This window comes from Felis catus, chromosome D1, assembly GCF_018350175.1.
Source record: "Felis catus isolate Fca126 chromosome D1, F.catus_Fca126_mat1.0, whole genome shotgun sequence".
NCBI classification, from domain to species: Eukaryota; Metazoa; Chordata; class Mammalia; order Carnivora; family Felidae; genus Felis; species Felis catus.
In genome coordinates this window covers 57,623,794-57,641,841 of record NC_058377.1, presented here as the reverse complement: position 1 = coordinate 57,641,841, position 18,048 = coordinate 57,623,794, and the positions used below count along the sequence as shown (strand labels likewise).

Sequence of the window (18,048 nt, the reverse complement as noted above, 5' to 3'; positions counted from 1 at the left end):
TCTGGCTTTCCTCCTGCAAGGTCCCATTCATTCTTTAAGTTCTCAGTTCTCAGTATGACTTTGTTTCTAAAATGTAGACAGGGTGGGTTTGAGATAGGATGGGGAAATCAAAGGCAGTAGAATACTAGAAGTAAAAAGACCACTGAAGAGATTTTTGTAGTAGTACACGTTGAGAAGTAATAGGGCCATTAGGAAAACACATCCTTCAAGGGCTGGCCCTCATGTTTTTATATTCCTGTCCCCAACATCTAACCCTGGTCCTCAGTGGCGAAAGTATAACTCAGCACATATTATTTAAATAAAATAAGAACTATACAATAAGCAAAGATCAAGAGTCCAAAGTTTACCTTGTACCCGTTGTCTTCTTTGCGGTTGTGAGAAGCAGTAATCATCACACCTGCAACTGCTTTGAGCTCCTGGACCGCATATGGCTGAAAAAACAGTCACACCATAATTCCATTTTGCTTTCCACCTACTTACACATTTGACATAGGAATAACTTTGAGTAACAGGAGAAGACATTAAGACAGAAATAGGCTAAAACTTGTTATCTTGTTATAGATCAAATTCTTTGGTGGTTCAACACATGCTTGTTGAATGAAAATAAACTCAGTGTAAACTTTGTTTCCCTTCCTTTGGTTTTTCATGTCACTTAATATAGAACTGTAAGCATGACAAATATTTGAATCCTGGTTGATTTAAGAAATTTTTTTAATTTGCGGCAACAAACTGTACAATCAATAATATAAAACACTTACTACAAAAGGCGTAGGAACATATCTTGAAAAAAGGTACACAGGAACATCTTTGGCCAATAAGACTGCAGCAGTGAGTTTAGCAAGTCTAAAAAAAAATTGAGGGAGATTTCACTCAGTCCTTAGCTTATCATAGATTTTAAAACCTAACCTTCTACAAGATAAATGTTTCATATTGGAATTATTCTGAACATATAGTAGCCTAATATAACCAATTCTTATAATCAGCAGTTAAACTTCATGCTCCACCTTAAAAATGTTAAACAAATAAGGTTTTTTAAAAAGGAAGTTAATAAGAAACAGAACTGATCTTTTAATTTCCTCCTTTTTCCTTAATCATCTTTTGATGGCTCCTTTACTAAGAAATAAAACCTGAAAAGGGCAAAAAGAATGCAGGAAAGTGAAATAAGAGACTCTGATAAACACAATTGCATAAGTAACCCCTGAAAAAAAGTATCACTATCTCATGACTATGTGTGAAAATCACCTAAAACTAATTAAATGGGATTATAATGAGAGAATACAATTTATTTAATCACTCCTACCTGGTGCTTTTGCCAAAGTATTAAAATCATAACATAAACTATGATACCATTCTAAATACTAACTAAATATTTAAAAATTTTAATCCTGCCTGTAAAACCTAAGGGTTCTTTTTAAAATGCTTCTATTTCATCTCTAAAATAAACATCAGCATGTGATCACATTTCTATTTGACAGTTTCCTGTTTCAGAAATCCTACTGTTAATTTTTTTTTTAAGGCTATCGCAATCCAACTTAATCTCTGAAACAATTAACGCTGTACCTCTGGCTGCTGCAGCTGCTAGTTACTTGACCCCGGGTGTCATACCCGACGACAAAACCTCTCTGCTTGAAGTCTGAGAAGCATCTCTCAAGGTATTTGTACATTCCCTGGAGCAGATAAACACAAAAGATTAGTTCCTGATTAATACCTGCATTTTTCACAACTTAAAATCTATTATTTTTATGTGTAGTGGTCAGTTTATCGGCTCATAGGGAACCGGCTTCCGCCTTCATACTCATGTTTACCGATTTGGGAACAATACTGTTCAAGCCTCAAATGTGAGATGACAAACATTTATTTCCTGGAATTTCAGACTCATTTAATACCACAGAAATATCAATTAGGTAACTATTAAATCCAATATGATACATAAAACATTAGGGGAAAACGAGGGGACAAGAGAGTCAGTATGCTAAGAAAAAAATACTGTCAGAAGACCCAAAAGAAATTGTTTCTTGTCTTAAGGCTCTAGAGAATAGAATTTTGACCATATTTGGCCTTGCTAAATCATAAGACTGAAGCCAACCAAAATATTTGACCTATTTATGACACAAACATTTTAAATCAGCAACATAAACCTTCATCAGAACATTTCTTAAGATGGCTGATCCCGTTCTTAATTCCTTAGTTTTAAAATCTCACGGAAAGAAAATCTCATCAAGTAGGAAAATATGCAGTCACTGGTGACAAAAAAAGAAGCGAAGCACTGAATACTGAAAATATCACAACGATAAACTAAAACCATTTAACTAACTTATGGTTTGATAACTTCAATAAATGCTTTCATCTCTGAAAATAACACTTCATATTTTATAGTCCTTTAAAACCATTATCAAAAGTGTTGCCACATTTAATCCTCATGACCCCAAAAAGAAAGAATGCAGATACCTTTTCTATTTTTGTCTTTCAATATCTCTTCAAAAAAAGAGGTGACAGAGTAAGACTGAAGCTCCATTTAATGAATTGCCCAAGGCGATTTATTCAACTAAAACTAAGTTATACTAATTTATTGAAGTACTGGATGGCAGGCACTGCTAAGTAACTATGTGGCAGCACCAAATGAAGCCCCAGGGACCTCTGGACCCTTTTTTCATGGCTCTTTCAAGTGTAATTATTCTTTTCAACCTGCTCCTCAAAGAGGATTTCAATTACCTCCATTTTGACCTTAGGCTCTAATTTCCTAATTGATTAAGTTCTTTTTCCCAGCTAATCTCTTAACTCAGCAAAGATGCTGGCAAAGCATCTCCTTATGGAAACTGTAACTGTGACTACCCTGAGCCAGCAAGACCCACATGATTGACTACAAGACTTGACCTTCACTGCCCACCTGCAAGTACCTCCCTACCTTTGTCCCACATTTTCCTTATACAAACCTGGAATTATTTTCAGCACTTTGGAGGCAGTCTTTGAGATGCTAGTCTGCTGTCTTCCTGGTGTTGGTATCACTGATATAAATTCCTGTCTTGTTTCACCACCACCCCACTCTCTTTGGATTTTCTCATTGGCAAGTGGTCAAATCTGGTTTGTTTGGGACCCCAAGAGCCAGGTGCTCTTGCCCCCCGTCCACGGGTTACATTCCCTATGAATGTGTGTGTGTGTGTGTGTGTGTGTGTGTGTGTAAGTGCACACATGTGCATGCTTAATATAGCCCACGTTGACTAGTTTCCCCAATTTATATATAATAACGATGCTATCCTAAAACCTCAGAGAACATCCTATTATTCTCTTGTATAAATATCTGTCTTATCCCCCTTTATCTAGACTCTGAAAAGGGCTAGGGCTTAAGTATTAGATTCCATTTGGCTCTTCCCTTTCACACAATGGAATCTCAACTCCAGTAAAAATTTACACTTCCATAGAAATTTATTTTCAAACACCTCCTCCACCCCTTTTTATAAAGTCAAGGAATCTTCATTTAAAATGAAAGCTTATGAGGAAACCAATATATTAAAAAGAGTGAACTGATGAATTTTGGGGTGAGGAGAAGAAAGGGGTCTGGGATGGGGGAAGTGGCACATATCCTACCCATGTAGTCTAGTCATCTTATCATCCCTTCTACTCCATCCTCTGCACTAGCCTTTGCCTTTGGAGAATTCCCTCAGAACAAAGCTAAGGATGATTTACTGTTTGACAGTATTGATTAGAATTATGCCTACTGAGCAATTCTCTAGTCCAGAACTATTTTTAGTATATTCTAAATGCATTTTGGCTTCAAAAGTATAGTTCCTTGAAGCAGTGAGAATGTTTCACTAGAAAAAGAAGCAATTTGTTTCTAGGGTAAGTTGTATAAAATGGGGAGACATAAATTGTATCACATCATACACTGTCTTAAAGAACTCTCAAATGGATATAGAAAACCATGTTTAAGGGAAATATTTTCAAATAAATTTTCCAAATATTCTGGTTAACCTTTATCAATGGCCATATGCCAAAATGAGTAATTATCTTTTTCCTAAATTTGTTTCTTTATGTTAATTGGAAATCTCAATATCTGTGTCCTGATTTCAAATGCAAAGTAACTGTCAAGATTTCAAATGCAAAGTAAATGTCAAGAAGTTGACAACGGTAATCATAAGAACTCTTAATCAGAAAGTTAGTTTGTGACCTTGAAGATACACAAATGACTTATAAGATAAATTCTGTGCAAGAGCAAAGGTTAGCATTTGTTCCAAGGTTTTTTAACTTACAAGAAGGTACCTTCCTAGACATAAAGTTTGTTTTTGTTTTAGAAAGCCTACCTAATTTATAAAGCAAAAAAATAGAGTGATAAAAAGTATACATAATACTTTATAATACCTACCTGTGTTGACTGTATTACTGTAAGGTCATTAATATAGCAAAATCCTGCCCCCATAGCAGAACGAAGTCCCGCTGTCCCAAAAGTCATCCGGCAACAAAGACGATCTCGTAGCTCCTTGTTCATCCCATTCCGTAACAGATTTTCAATTTGCTCTTTTGTTTTGGGATTCTATAAAAAAGTATTAAGACTTAATCAGGATCACAAGCAGAGTCCTGATATGAAGCCCTTCTGAGGAGCCAGTAAATATTATGCATATTTCACAAGGTTCTAAATATAAGTTCCACAGTGCTAAATATAAGTTCCACTTATCAATATTAGTATGTATAATAAAACAATACCTGTCATCTACGGAGCCCCCCAAAGAACCAGACCGTTACCGAAGGTAATGCACATATCTCTAATTGTCATAGCATTTTTGGTAATACTGCTCAAGAATTTTTTAACAAATTGATAAACTTAAGAGCTATGGAACCCAAATAAACCTCCTAGTCAAAAACAACATTAAGTAAGTTAGAGTCTGTCTTAAGTTTTAAAAGAAATAAGGAACCTATTGGATAAAAGCCATCAACACATGCCTACCAATTACTTCCTAAACCTCTGTGATTCAAAATGACCAGGTAAGCCTTCTGCTCTTTAAAGTCACAGAAAACCATTCAATGTATCTACAGTAAAGGTGATCATAAAAAGGTCTTAGATGTTAAATGTGGACTTGGTTAAGAATAAGAATGAAAATTCAGTCCAAGCTTGGCTTGTGAGGCAGGACATGCCAACATCTATACTTTAGGATTATGTATTTCATTATCACATCCATTAACTTATTTTCATAAAGCTCATGGATACTCTTGACTGAAATATTACTTTACAAGCAAGTTTCAAATGGAAGTGCAATTATAATAAGAATAAAATTTGAATGGAATTTTCTAGTATTTTCCTTATAAGAGAAAGAGTCAAATATTGTGAAAATAAGGTGAACCACAACTTCTCCCTTCCATACTATATATAGTATGGATTTAGTCCATACTAACAGCTTAGATCTTCTATGTCTATGGCCTATACAATGATAACGAATATTCAGAATGATAAACCAAGGCACCTATAAGGTGCTAAATATTAGAACAGATTTGTACTTGCAAAGAAATAAAAACATATTAATATGTAATTTAAACAAAAAGGTTTTCTGGGGGCACCTGGGTGGCTCAGTTGGTTGAGCGTCCGACTTCAGCTCAGGTCATGATCTCATAGCTCATGAGTTCGAGACCTGCATTGGGCTCTGTGCTGACAGCTCGGAGCCTGAAGCGTGCTTTGGATTCTGTGTCTCTCTCTCTCTCTCTGCCCCTAACCCACTCGCATTCTGTCTCTGTCTCTCTCAAAAATAAATAAACATTAAAAAAAAAAATTAAACAAAAAGCTTTTCTGGTTATAGTGGAATTAAAGTAAATAGAGTACATGCCACAAACCAATGAGAAGCCATGGAAATTCTGATTAACTGAAATTATAATCAGCTAAAAATGGATATAAATTTATGTATATATATGTGCGTATGTATGTATATACACATATAATGACCTTAGCTCACGAAATCTCCATTTTATAAATGGCACACACTAACAAATACACAGCCTACATAAAACTATGAATAGCTATTAAGAGGAGAATCTAAACAATAAGACTAACTGGGCTACTCTATATTCTCCCAATGTTTAAGATGTTACCAGATTTGATACAAAGGTCAAAGAGACTTGAAGATGGCTAACATTTAAAAATAGGTATAAGAATGGCAAATTGAAGACTAAAAAGTTTCAGTTCTGTAGAGGGTATATGGCAGTGTCATACAGTTAGTGCCATAGAAATTGAGATAGTCCTAGGGCACCTGGCTGGCTCAGTCGGAAGAGCATGTGACTCTTGACCTTGGGGTCATGAGTTTGAGCCCCACGTTTGGTGTAGAGATTACTAAAAATAAATGTTTATTTATTAAAAAAAAATAAATTAGGATTTAAAATTCTTTTAAAAAGAAATTAGGATTGTCCTTTTAGAATGATATCACAGCAACTACCAAAATTTAAACTGCATATGCCTTTTGGCCCATAAATATCTCTGTCCATAGCAATGTCTTTACTCAAATAAGATTTATTCATACAAGAATGTCAATTGCAGCATCTTACTGGTAGTATTATTACCTCTGTGTTAATAAAGAAATTAAGATTTAGGGAGCCTATTATTACCACTGTATTAATAAAGAAAATAAGATTTAGAGAGCCTATTAACATGGAGCTAACATTGGAGGTCTAGACAGGATTTGAATCCAGGTTGGTCTGGTTCTAAATCCTATACCACCTCACAACAACAAAATAATTATGCAGAGCAGGTTAATAATGTTCCTAATAATAATGAACTCCAACTATAAAGCCAAATATGATTCCTTTTAATTATAGCTACATAAGATACAAAAATGACCCACCAGACATGAATATTATTAGGTTACTGAGTACTTCCTAATGTTTAACTGCACAGCTACTAGAGTAGGGCCTAAAAATTTCATTCTGTTATAAACATTACAACCAGTCCTAACCTAATTCCTGTTTCTGAAAAAGACTGTAAATTAGAGAAAAATAAAAATGGATAATCACGATGCATTGGACAGATGTATATTTTTATGGTAAAAAGTGCTAAGTGATTATGGTGACAGGCAAATGAAATCTACTTTAAATGCAGATTTCTCCACTATTTCATAACTACATTAAATTACATGTTGATGTTAAAATGTTTAAAAATACACCTAAAGGGCAATCTATGTAGCCATGATTATCATACATTTTCCATGAGGATGAAATTACATTTCTATTTTGTTGTTAAAATATTCAAACAACTATGATTTTTATAAGCTATCATATTATGAAGATTCTAAAGAACTACAAATTATTTTTAAAACTCTTTCCACATAGAACTCAGATACATTAAATGAAAAGCAGAAGCATACATAATGTGTTTTAATTTGTATAAAAAGAAGTATATGTATACTTACATCATTCCAGAAATACTCCATGCTAATATAAGACACTAAAACTAGTGATTATCTCTGATGGGGAAACCAGGCATAAGGTCTGAGGCAGAAAAGCGACTTTATTGTACAGCCTTAGTACTGTTTGGATATTTTATATTTTACTTATTTTATGGTAAAAACTAAATAAATCTCTCTCTCTGATGGCTGAGAAAAACTACTATTGTGGGTCTACACGGATACTTGTTACCTCACAAATTGTTTTTTTGTCACTCACAGAAGGTTATTAATAAAACAAATGTTGGAGCTTTCTCAAATACAAATTATTGTTTGCTTTCTAAATGTGCTCTCTTATTTACAATGCATTCATTACTTGAGGATAGGAGCAGGCTAATCAGCAAAGAAAGAAAAAAGTGGTTCAAGTGATGCCAACGGTAAAGAAAGCTCTAAAAATTATACTGTAAGTCTGCAGAAAAGTTATTTGATTTACATACCTTCTGGAAATGTACATTCCTTTTGGAAAGTAAATGCATTCAGTCTGAACTAAAGTTGCTTTTAACTAGTGTATTTTAGAATCCTAATAATTTTAGTGCCCCAAAAAAGTAATCCTGCAGAAAATCCAAAAAGATTTTAGTGACTACTAGCATTTTCTATACTTCATCAGGAAGGAAGCTGATTGTTTAGTAGGAAATCAGTAAGCTAAAGAATACAGAATTAAAGCCATGCATTATTTTCAAAGGTTACCTGTTTACCCAAAATTTTCCTTTAGGTTCTAATCCTATGGAGTGCTGCAACTTTATATGGCTGAAATGAAGAAAAGAAAGTGTCTTCTTACATAATACTCTGTGGAGTTGTGTTTTTTCCATAGCGTAGGTCCTTAAGGCCCAAATTCAAAGAAAACATGAAAGAACTGATTTAAAAAAAAAAAAAAGCAGCACTTTATATATATAAAGAGAAGTACCTCCTTTAACAAACCTCTTACAAACTTTCATAGATGTGAATAAAGGTATATACCAGACCAAAATCATTCCAACTCTACCTGCCATGAAACGAAAGTATTAGTATTCATTTATGAAGGATTACTCTGGATTCACCCAAGCTTTTCTGAACCTATTCTGTTCATAATTAGGGGGCTTCTGTATTATCTATGTGTAATAAATATAAATGTATATAAAAGTACATAAAAAACTGATTAATCATCATATAAAACAAATCAAGTTTGTCAATGAAGAATTCACCTATAAATCTTCTTTCCTCCTTCTTTTATAAACCTAATAATTGTATAATTTTTATACAACTTGAATCTACTCTATTAATATATATATATTATATATATATATTTTGCAATCAAAATCCTAATATTGTTATATATCTAAAGGTGCGGTAACATACAAAATTGACTTCTTAGTGGCTCAAATATATCTAAAATTGCAAAGCTTGTAAATAACATTTTAAAATGTTACTGACAGAAGCTAGTGCCTAAACAACAAATACCAGTTTTATAGAACTACAGAAAAAAAATATTTAAGTTTATTTCTCAACAGAAGTTAAAATAGGAAACTGCCATCTGAAAACCTGAAGGGTAAATGTAACTGACATTTACTTCTAAGGGTCAACCAGCTTGAAGATCCAAATCTAGAGACCTGAAGCAGAACATGTTTTCCAAACCAGATGCTTCCTCAGAGTCCAAAATATACTCTTGCTAACCAATAATTTTTTCCCATCTAAGAGTCTTTGTGTAATTCTAAATTTAATTTCTCCATCTTAAATTTTTTTTTGTATTTAAGTATAGTTGACATATAAAGTTGTATTTGTTTTAAAACATAGTGATTTGATAATTCTATAGATTACACAATGCTCACTCACCACAATAAGTGTAGTTATACCATCTGTCACTATACAATGTTAATACAATATTATTGACTATATTCCCTATGTTGTACTCTTCATCTCTGTGACTTATGTATTTTATAACTGGAAGTTTGTATTTCTTAATCCCTTTTACCTGTTTTGTACATGTTCCCACCTCTCTACCCTCTGGCAACCATCTGGTTTGTTCTCTGTATTTATAAGTCTATTCCTGAGTTTCGTTTGTTCATTTGTTTTATCTTTCAGATTCCACATATAAGTAAAATAATTTCTCCATCTTTAAAAACATTGTAGAAATTAGCATAAGTTGGCTTAGATAACAAATTTGAATGACTATTCTTGTCATATAAAATGAGATTTCATTAATAGTAATTGGCTTAATAAAGCTTGAGACCATTTAATGAATATAAAAATCATATCCAGGAAATAAAGATTCTAACTACTCAAAAAGCAGAAAATAAGACATTAAATATAACATATTATCATTTAAGTATAATACTAAACATGCCAAAATTCGTGTGAAAGATAAAAATGTTGATTAATTCATTTCAAAACATGTATATATATATATATAGTTTTATATACATAGTGTTTTATATATATATATATAGTTTTATATATATATATATATATATATATATATATAGTCTTTTTTTTAACTTTTGGATTGTTTTTCTAACAAAACACACACATGTGTTCAATAATATAGTCATACTTAAGTCTCTGTTATGCTTTAAACAAAAAATATTTCTCATAAAGACAGTCAAAATAAAACATTTCAAATGTTTGCTATTTTTCTCTAGGTATTCTGACACATACTTTTCTTGACTGAAACTGATCTTAAAAAATAAAGTCTCAGTTTAAAAAAAAACAGAAAAAATATCATCTTGGTAGATGCAAAGGAAGCATTTGAAAAAACTCAACACCCAATAGCTATTTTAAAATTTCTCAGTAAATGCTGAATAGTAATTCCACTAGGAATCTACCCAAGAGAAATGAAACATGTTCACACAAAGACCTATAAATGAATTTCAAAGGTAGATTTACTCTGAAGAGTTAAAGCCTGTTGTCCATCAACAGGTGAATGAATAAACAAATTATTGTACATCCATAAAATAGAATAATATTCAGCAATAAAAAGGAACAAACTGCTGGTATAGAAAACAAAATGGATAAATCTCACAAGTATTATGTTAACTGAAGGAAGCTAGACACAAAAAGCCTACGTATTGTATGATTTTTATAAAAGCAAACTACAGGAACAATAAAGAACTATTACAAGTCAACAAAAAGACAACCCAATTTAAAGAGGGACAAAGGATTCACTAAAGAAAATATATAAATAGCCAATTGATTCATGATACAACATGGATGAAATCTGAAATGTGCTAAGTAAAAGAAGGCAGACAAAAAAGGCCACAAACAATAGTATGGTTCCATTTATATGAAAGGTCCAGAATAGGAAAATCTAGACAGATGAATGGTTGTCAGGAGCTGGGGAATGGGCAATGACCACTAATGGATACGGGGTTTCTTTCTGGGATAATTAAAATGTTTGGGAATTAGATAGTGGTGGGGCACCTGGGTGGCTCAGACAGTTAAGCATTCAACTTCAGCTCAGGTCATGATCTCATGGTTTGTGGGCTTGAGCCTCGCATTGGGTTCCGTGCTGACAGCTCGGAGCCTGGAGCTTGCTTTGGATTCTGTGTCTCCCTCTCCCTCTGCTCCTCGCTCCTCCCCCTGCCCCACTCTCTCTCTCAAAAATAAATAAACATTTAAAAAAAATAGATACTGGTGACAACTGCACAATCTTTTGAACATACTAAAACCCACTGAATTATATGCATTCTAAAATGGTGAATGTTATTTCACATTATGTGAATTATATCTCAATTAACAACAACTACAGGACAAATTAGATGAGTGGTTGACAGGGGCTGGAGCAAGGGGATTCACTACAAAAGGGCACAAGGGAACTTTCTGCAGTGATCAAAATGCTCTTTGATTGTGATGCTGGTTTTCCAACTGTATACACTTTTCAAAATTCATTAAGTGGAACACTTAAAAGAATTAAATTTACTGTCAATTTTGTAAATGTAAATTACACCTAAAAAACAAACCATATAGAAAAACTCTAAAGCTGAGACTAAAGTAGAAGAAATACGCATAAATCCAGATGCACACAGGGTTTTACCTTATAATGCATGAATTAATAACAATATTAGGTGCTTTTTTCAATTCCCTTTATAAAACATTTGAGAAATATAGTTTAATGTTAAAAAAATTACACTTGAAAGATACTTGAATTCTCTTTATGAAGCAGAGTTTTTTTTTTTTTAAGACATACAAATTACAAAAACAAATTCATGGGTGTGAATTGTAGTGTTGCATAATATCAGCTCTCTTACTGTTAAGTTTTTCCTGATAACTATGTAAAAGTTCCTTGATGTTGGGGAGAACATTTAAGTCACTAATTCTATGTTGTTACGAATCTAACTTTACAGAAACCACACATGAAACTTACTATCTTTGTAAAATATGACATTTCTACTTAGAGAAAGAACATCTTAGGCTGTATTTGATGTTATTTTATTGTTGACTTGCCCTATAGCTTCTGCTACTATTTAGGGATAAGTTAACAGGGTCCACATTTTCAAAAGTTATATATTAAGTATATATTATAAAAAATATAATACTTCAATTTTGATTCGAGTGTTTTCAGACATTGAAATATTTTTCACTATGTGATTTTTTTTTAAAGGAGTTGTTTAACTTTCAGGGTTATCTTTACTTGACTAAATGAAAAACAAAACTATTTTTCAAACAAACAGGAAATTTAGACAAAACTCTAGTATTCCTAGATATGCCTTGGTTACTTGGAGGAAAGGATGGAGGAGAATGTAAAGTAGATATGGGAATTTAAACTGAACCTGTAACTTAATTTTTTAAAAAGGAGTTCTGATTCAAACTTGGCAAAATATTGTAACCAAATAGAAGCTGTTTATCATTTTCTGTGTTAAAAAAATTTTTTTAGTGTTTTATTTATTTTTGAGACAGAGAGAGACAGAGCATGATCAGGGGAGGGGCAGAGAGAGAGGGAGACACAGAATCTGAAGCAGGCTCCAGGCTCTGAGCTGTCAGCACAGAGCCCGACACAGGGCTCAAACCCACAAACCATGAGATCATGACCTGAGCTGAAGTTGGATGCTTAACCAACTGAGCCACCCAGGCGCCTCTCAGTCTCTGTGTTTTTAAAAAGGATAGGACAATTGTTAAAAGGGCTCATTACTTCTTTAGTTTTCTTGGAAGGCTCTGTAATCATCCAAATGTAAAACTTTGTTATCCATAATTCTCAGAGTCTCCATCTCCAACCCATCTGATCCTAATTACATACTGCCAGATTAATCACCCAAGAACCAACAATAGAGTCCAATTCCAATTACCTCAAATATAAATAAAGGTCAGGAAGGGTGGGAATCAGATCCCAAAGGGCAGAGGAATTCAAAACCTTTTTGGATTCAAATACTCTCTTCATTTCTCTGAGCCCAAGTTTGTATATAAGTTAAAAATGAGAATAACAACTACCTCAAACAATCCTTGAAGGATTAAAAGAGATTTTTTTTTACATGAAAGCATCTATTAATTAACACAGCTGGCACATGATCATTCAATAAACACTAGATATCCTTTTTCCTTTGTGTAGCCTAAATTGCCACAGCAGTCTAACACATACACTATACTTGAGTTTAAAAAAAAAGAATCTTCATTGTTCTTGGACGCTGTGCAGTTTCACTTTCCTGATCAGTTTCATTTTCCATTTTATTCTTCTATTTCTCCCACCTTAAATTTTCTGCCCCCCTATTCATCATCTATTCCTATCCTATTTTTCCTTTCAGGCCCAGGTCAAATTCTACTTCTTACATAGTCTTCCTGACTTTGAATTCCTATCGCTCTTAAAAAGCAGCCCCAGGGGCGCCTGGGTGGCGCAGTCGGTTAAGCGTCCGACTTCAGCCAGGTCACGATCTCGCGGTCTGTGAGTTCGAGCCCCGCGTCGGGCTCTGGGCTGATGGTTCGGAGCCTGGAGCCTGTTTCCGATTCTGTGTCTCCCTCTCTCTCTGCCCCTCCCCCATTCATGCTCTGTCTCTCTCTGTCCCAAAAATAAATAAAAACATTGAAAAAAAAATTAAAAAAAAAAAAAAAGCAGCCCCAGAAGTTGACCATTAATTGTTCTTTATTTGTATTTTAAATATTATTAATTGTAACTATATATTTTCCTAGTTTAAAATAATAATAATACAGATAAAGCTACAGACATTTTGACTATTACCTTTAGTCCCAGACCACTCCTGTGGGGGAGCAAGTACTATTGTTATGTATCCTTCTAGACCTTTACTGGCATCTATATATGCACAGAAATGTAGTTTAGCTTTCTCTCTTTATTTTATATAGATGGTATCAAATTGCATATGATGTTCTATAACTTGCTTATCTCACTTAATGTATCTTTCAATACACACAGATCTACTTTTGTTTTGTTTTGTTCCTCTTTTACTGAGAAATAATTGACATCACTAAGTTTAAGGTGTATAGCATGATGGTTTAATTTACACATACAATTGACCCTGTAAGAACACGAGTTTGAAGTGAGCAGGTCTACTTAGATGCAGATTTTTTTGATAAAGTCAGTACAATAATGTAAATGTATTTTCTCTTTCTTATGATTTTAACATTTTCAAAAGAAAATGTCTAGCTTACTTTATTGTATGGATACAGTCTATAACACATATAACATACAAATCTGTGTTAATTGACTATGTTATCAGTAAGGCTTCTGTTAACAGTAGGTTATGACGTTTTTGGGGAATCAAAAGTTATATGCAGATTTTTGACTACATGGCGTGTTGGTGCCCCAAACCTTCATGTGGTTGAAGGTATTGTGAAAACATTACATGATAGGTTTAGTTAACATCCATCATCTTATATAGATACAATAAAAGGAAAAATTTCTCTGTGATGAAAACTCCTAGGATCTACTTTCTTAACAACTTTTCCTATATATCATACAGCAGTGTGAACTATAATAAAATCGTCCATTGCATCTCTGTACTTACTTACCTTATAACCAGAAATTTGTACCCTTTGACCACCTTCCTCCAATTCTATACCCTCCCCCCAATAAGGTAACCACAAATCTGATCTGTGAGTTTCGTGTGTCTTTTGGTTTTTTGGGTCTTTTTAAATTCAACATGTAAGTGAGAACATAGTGTCTGCCTTTCTTGTCCAACTTATTTCCCTTAGCATAATGTCTTCGAGTTCCATTCATTTTATCACAAATAGTACGATTTTCTTGTTTTTTATGGCTGAATAATATTCCATGGTGAATATAAACCATAACTTTTTTATCCATTCATCCCAGACCTATTCTATTCAGCTGTTGCAGTGTTCCAATTTGTTTACCCTTTCCCCTTTGGTGTGCATTTAGGTTTTTTCTAATATTTACCTGTATAAATAATGAAGTATTTCAGAGGGCAAATAAGATGAGAAAAATTCTGAAGCAGAAACCACAAAATAAAGTCACTATTTACATTAAAGAGATTTTCTAATGAGTTGAAAGCTAAAAGGTCTATGTATCTGAGAAGCAGAGGATTTTTCATTTATATTATAATTTTAATATTATTTTTTTTCAATTTTCATATTCTTTTGGGCATTTGATAGGGCTATGCCATAGTTTTTTTGGGTAAGGTTCAGTGCTCATTAAATTATCTGGTATAAAATATCTCATGCAGGATTAGATATAGTACCTACCTGTCTATTTTCCACCAGCATTATTTTCTCCATTCACTCCCAACACCAGAGGGCAGTAGCCTTAGTGCTAATTAGCAGTCACGTATAGATAAAGTGACTCATGAAAAAATATTTTAGTAAAATCTGCACTAAATTACTAAACCTTTTGTTTTGGGGGAAAATATTTCTAAAAAACAGGACATATAAAATATGTAAAAACAATTAAATAAGCTGTCTAAGAGGATGAAAGAACCCTGATTTAGATAATCCAGGGAGTAACCATGAAAATCTAAGATGATGAAATATAATACTTACATTCTTTGGCTAGTTCAGTGTATCTTACAAGTAAAATCTGGAAGAACCAAATGAAGACAAATTCCTTTTCATTAGGTTCTCCAGGCTCTCTCAGATTTTTCAAATAGGAGGAAAGAAAGAGATAAGGAAATAATTCTAGATCAAAGATATATCCACATAGGCTTTCTAATGGCCTTGTGGAAAACTTGAAGGAACTAAACAAAAATCCTTTATGAAAGAAAAAATAGGGCAAAGAAGACCCCCAAATAAAAGGCAGAAAAAGCCAGTCTGCCTATTTTAAAATTTTCAGATGGGAAAGAAGGAGGTGCTTTCAAATATAAATCCTTTCTTTCAAATATATACATATATATTTTTTTTTTAATTTTTTTTTCAACATTTATTTATTTTTGGGACAGAGAGAGACAGAGAGAGACAGAGCATGAACGGGGGAGGGGCAGAGAGAGAGGGAGACACAGAATCGGAAACAGGCTCCAGGCTCCGAGCCATCAGCCCAGAGCCTGACGCGGGGCTCGAACTCCCGGACCGAGAGATCATGACCTGGCTGAAGTCGGACGCTTCACCGACTGCGCCACCCAGGTGCCCCAATATATATATATTTTTTTTAATGCATAGACTTTACTTTTTTTTCAACTTAAAAATTATTTAAACTCTACTCTCAACATGGGGCTCGAACTTATGATCCTGAGATCAAGAGTCACATGCTACTCACTGAGCCAGCCAGGTGCCCCTAGACTTTACTTTTTAGAACAGTTTAAGGTTTACAGAAAATTGAGCAGATAGTACAGGGAGTTCCCATAAATGCCCTAGCCCAGTTTTCCATGCTGTTAACATCTTGTATTAGTGCAGTACATTTGCTGTAGTTGATCCAATACTGATCCATTTTTTTTTCAAAGAATTTTTAATATTTTTAAGTAATCTCTACACCTAACATAGGGCTCGAGCTCACAACCCCAAGATCAAGAGTTCCATGCTCCACTGACTGAGCCAGCCAGGTGCCCTTGATCCAATATTATGAACTAAAGCCCACAGTTTACATACGGCTTTTGACAAATACATAATGCCATATATCCACCATTATAGTATCATATAGAATAGCTTCACTGATCTAAAAATCCCTTGTGCTCCATATACTCCTTCCTTTCCCTTGATAACCAGTCATTTTTCAAAAATTACCTGTTTTCAAAATGACATATAGTGGGCATCAGACAGTATGTAACTTTTTCAGAATGGCTTCTTTCACTGGGTAGTATGTATTTAAAGTTTCTTAACTGTGTTTTTGTCTCTTGATGGCTCATTTCTTTTGTGGCTTGATAACTCATTTTTAAAACATCGATTAATTGGAGTGCCTGGGTGGCTCAGTCGGTTAAGCATCCCACTCTTGATTTCAGCTCAGCTCATAATCTCATAGTTCATGAAGTTGAGCCCTGAATCAGGCTCTACACTAACACGTGGAGCCTGCTTGGGATTCTCTCTCTCTCTCTCTCTCTCTCTCTCTCTCTCTCTCTATCTCTCTCTTTCTCTCTCTCTCTGCCCTTTCCCCACATGCATGTGTATGCACACACGAGCACTCTCTCTCCCAAAATAAATAAATAAATTGGATATACCAAAATTTGTTTACTCATCACCTACCGAAGACATCTGGGTTGCTTCCAGTTTTAAGTACATTTTTAATTTGAAAAAATAAAAGAGAGTTTTAGTTGAAGATGGAAGCCTCAAGCACTTGTCTCTTCTTCCTCCTGAGAATTTTTTACATGACAATAAAGGTATAAAATAACTAAATCCATAATGCAAAAAGAACTGGAGAAGGGGTCAATGGGTACTGAGGAGTAGATGAGATTTCAACATATTTCTGAAAGACAGAAAGAAGCATGAAATGAAATACAATAAGCCAAAACCCTATTTACGCTGATAACATCTACATTTTGTTCCAGCAATCCCACTTTTGGGTATGAGGACAAAAGAATTGAAAGCAGGGTCTTGATGAGATATTTGCATATCCGTGCTCACAGCAGCACTATTCACAACAGCCAAGGGTGGATGCAACCCAAATGTCCATGGATGGATGAATGGATAAACAAAATGTGGTGTATCATATTACTCAGCCTTAAAGAAGGAAATCCTGTCACGTGCTACAACATGATGAACCTTAAAGATATTATGCTAAGTGAAATAAACCAGCCATAAAAAGACAAATACTGTATGATTCTCTTTATATGAGACATCCAAAGTAGTCAAATTCATAGAAACAGGATAGAACACTAGTTATTAGCAGGGGCTGGGAGGAGAGTCAAAGAGGACTTATGTAATGGTGCAGTTTCACATTTGCAAGATGAAAAAGTTCTAGAGATCCATTTCACAACGATGTGAATATAATTAACACTACTGAACTGTACACTTAAAAATGCGTAAGACTGTAAATTTTATGTTATGTACTTTTTCACAATAAATAATTAAATCTTGTGTTTCGTCTTGTTGATCCTCAAAATTGAAAATATGTAAGCACAAGGTTAAGATCATCTAAATATTGTTCATTGTGGATCTATGTAGTGGGTGTGGATAAAATTTGCTTCTGTTCAGACCTACCTATACCTCCTGAAGGTATTGAGATCAAAACGATTTTTTTTCTTAAGCTCTATCAATTAGTTGTTCAAAATCATGCCCTGTTTTGGCTTCCTGTTGAAACCATAACTTGCTTACTCAGGTCTTCCTTCCTTCCTCCTCC

At 33.9% G+C, this 18,048-nt stretch overlaps 1 protein-coding gene across 1 annotated transcript in view; it reads right to left on the bottom strand.

Annotated features, from left to right (window-relative positions):
* PGM2L1 (phosphoglucomutase 2 like 1) overlaps positions 1–18,048 on the bottom strand; it is a 49,915-nt gene that overhangs the window by 24,780 nt on the left and 7,087 nt on the right. The window contains exons 2-5 of the mRNA XM_003992730.6: positions 4,361–4,528; positions 1,561–1,667; positions 759–843; positions 348–431 (exon numbers count right to left, since the gene is read on the bottom strand). Of these exons, the coding sequence (XP_003992779.4) occupies positions 348–431; positions 759–843; positions 1,561–1,667; positions 4,361–4,528 (444 nt within the window). The remainder of the gene's footprint in view (positions 1–347; positions 432–758; positions 844–1,560; positions 1,668–4,360; positions 4,529–18,048) is intronic.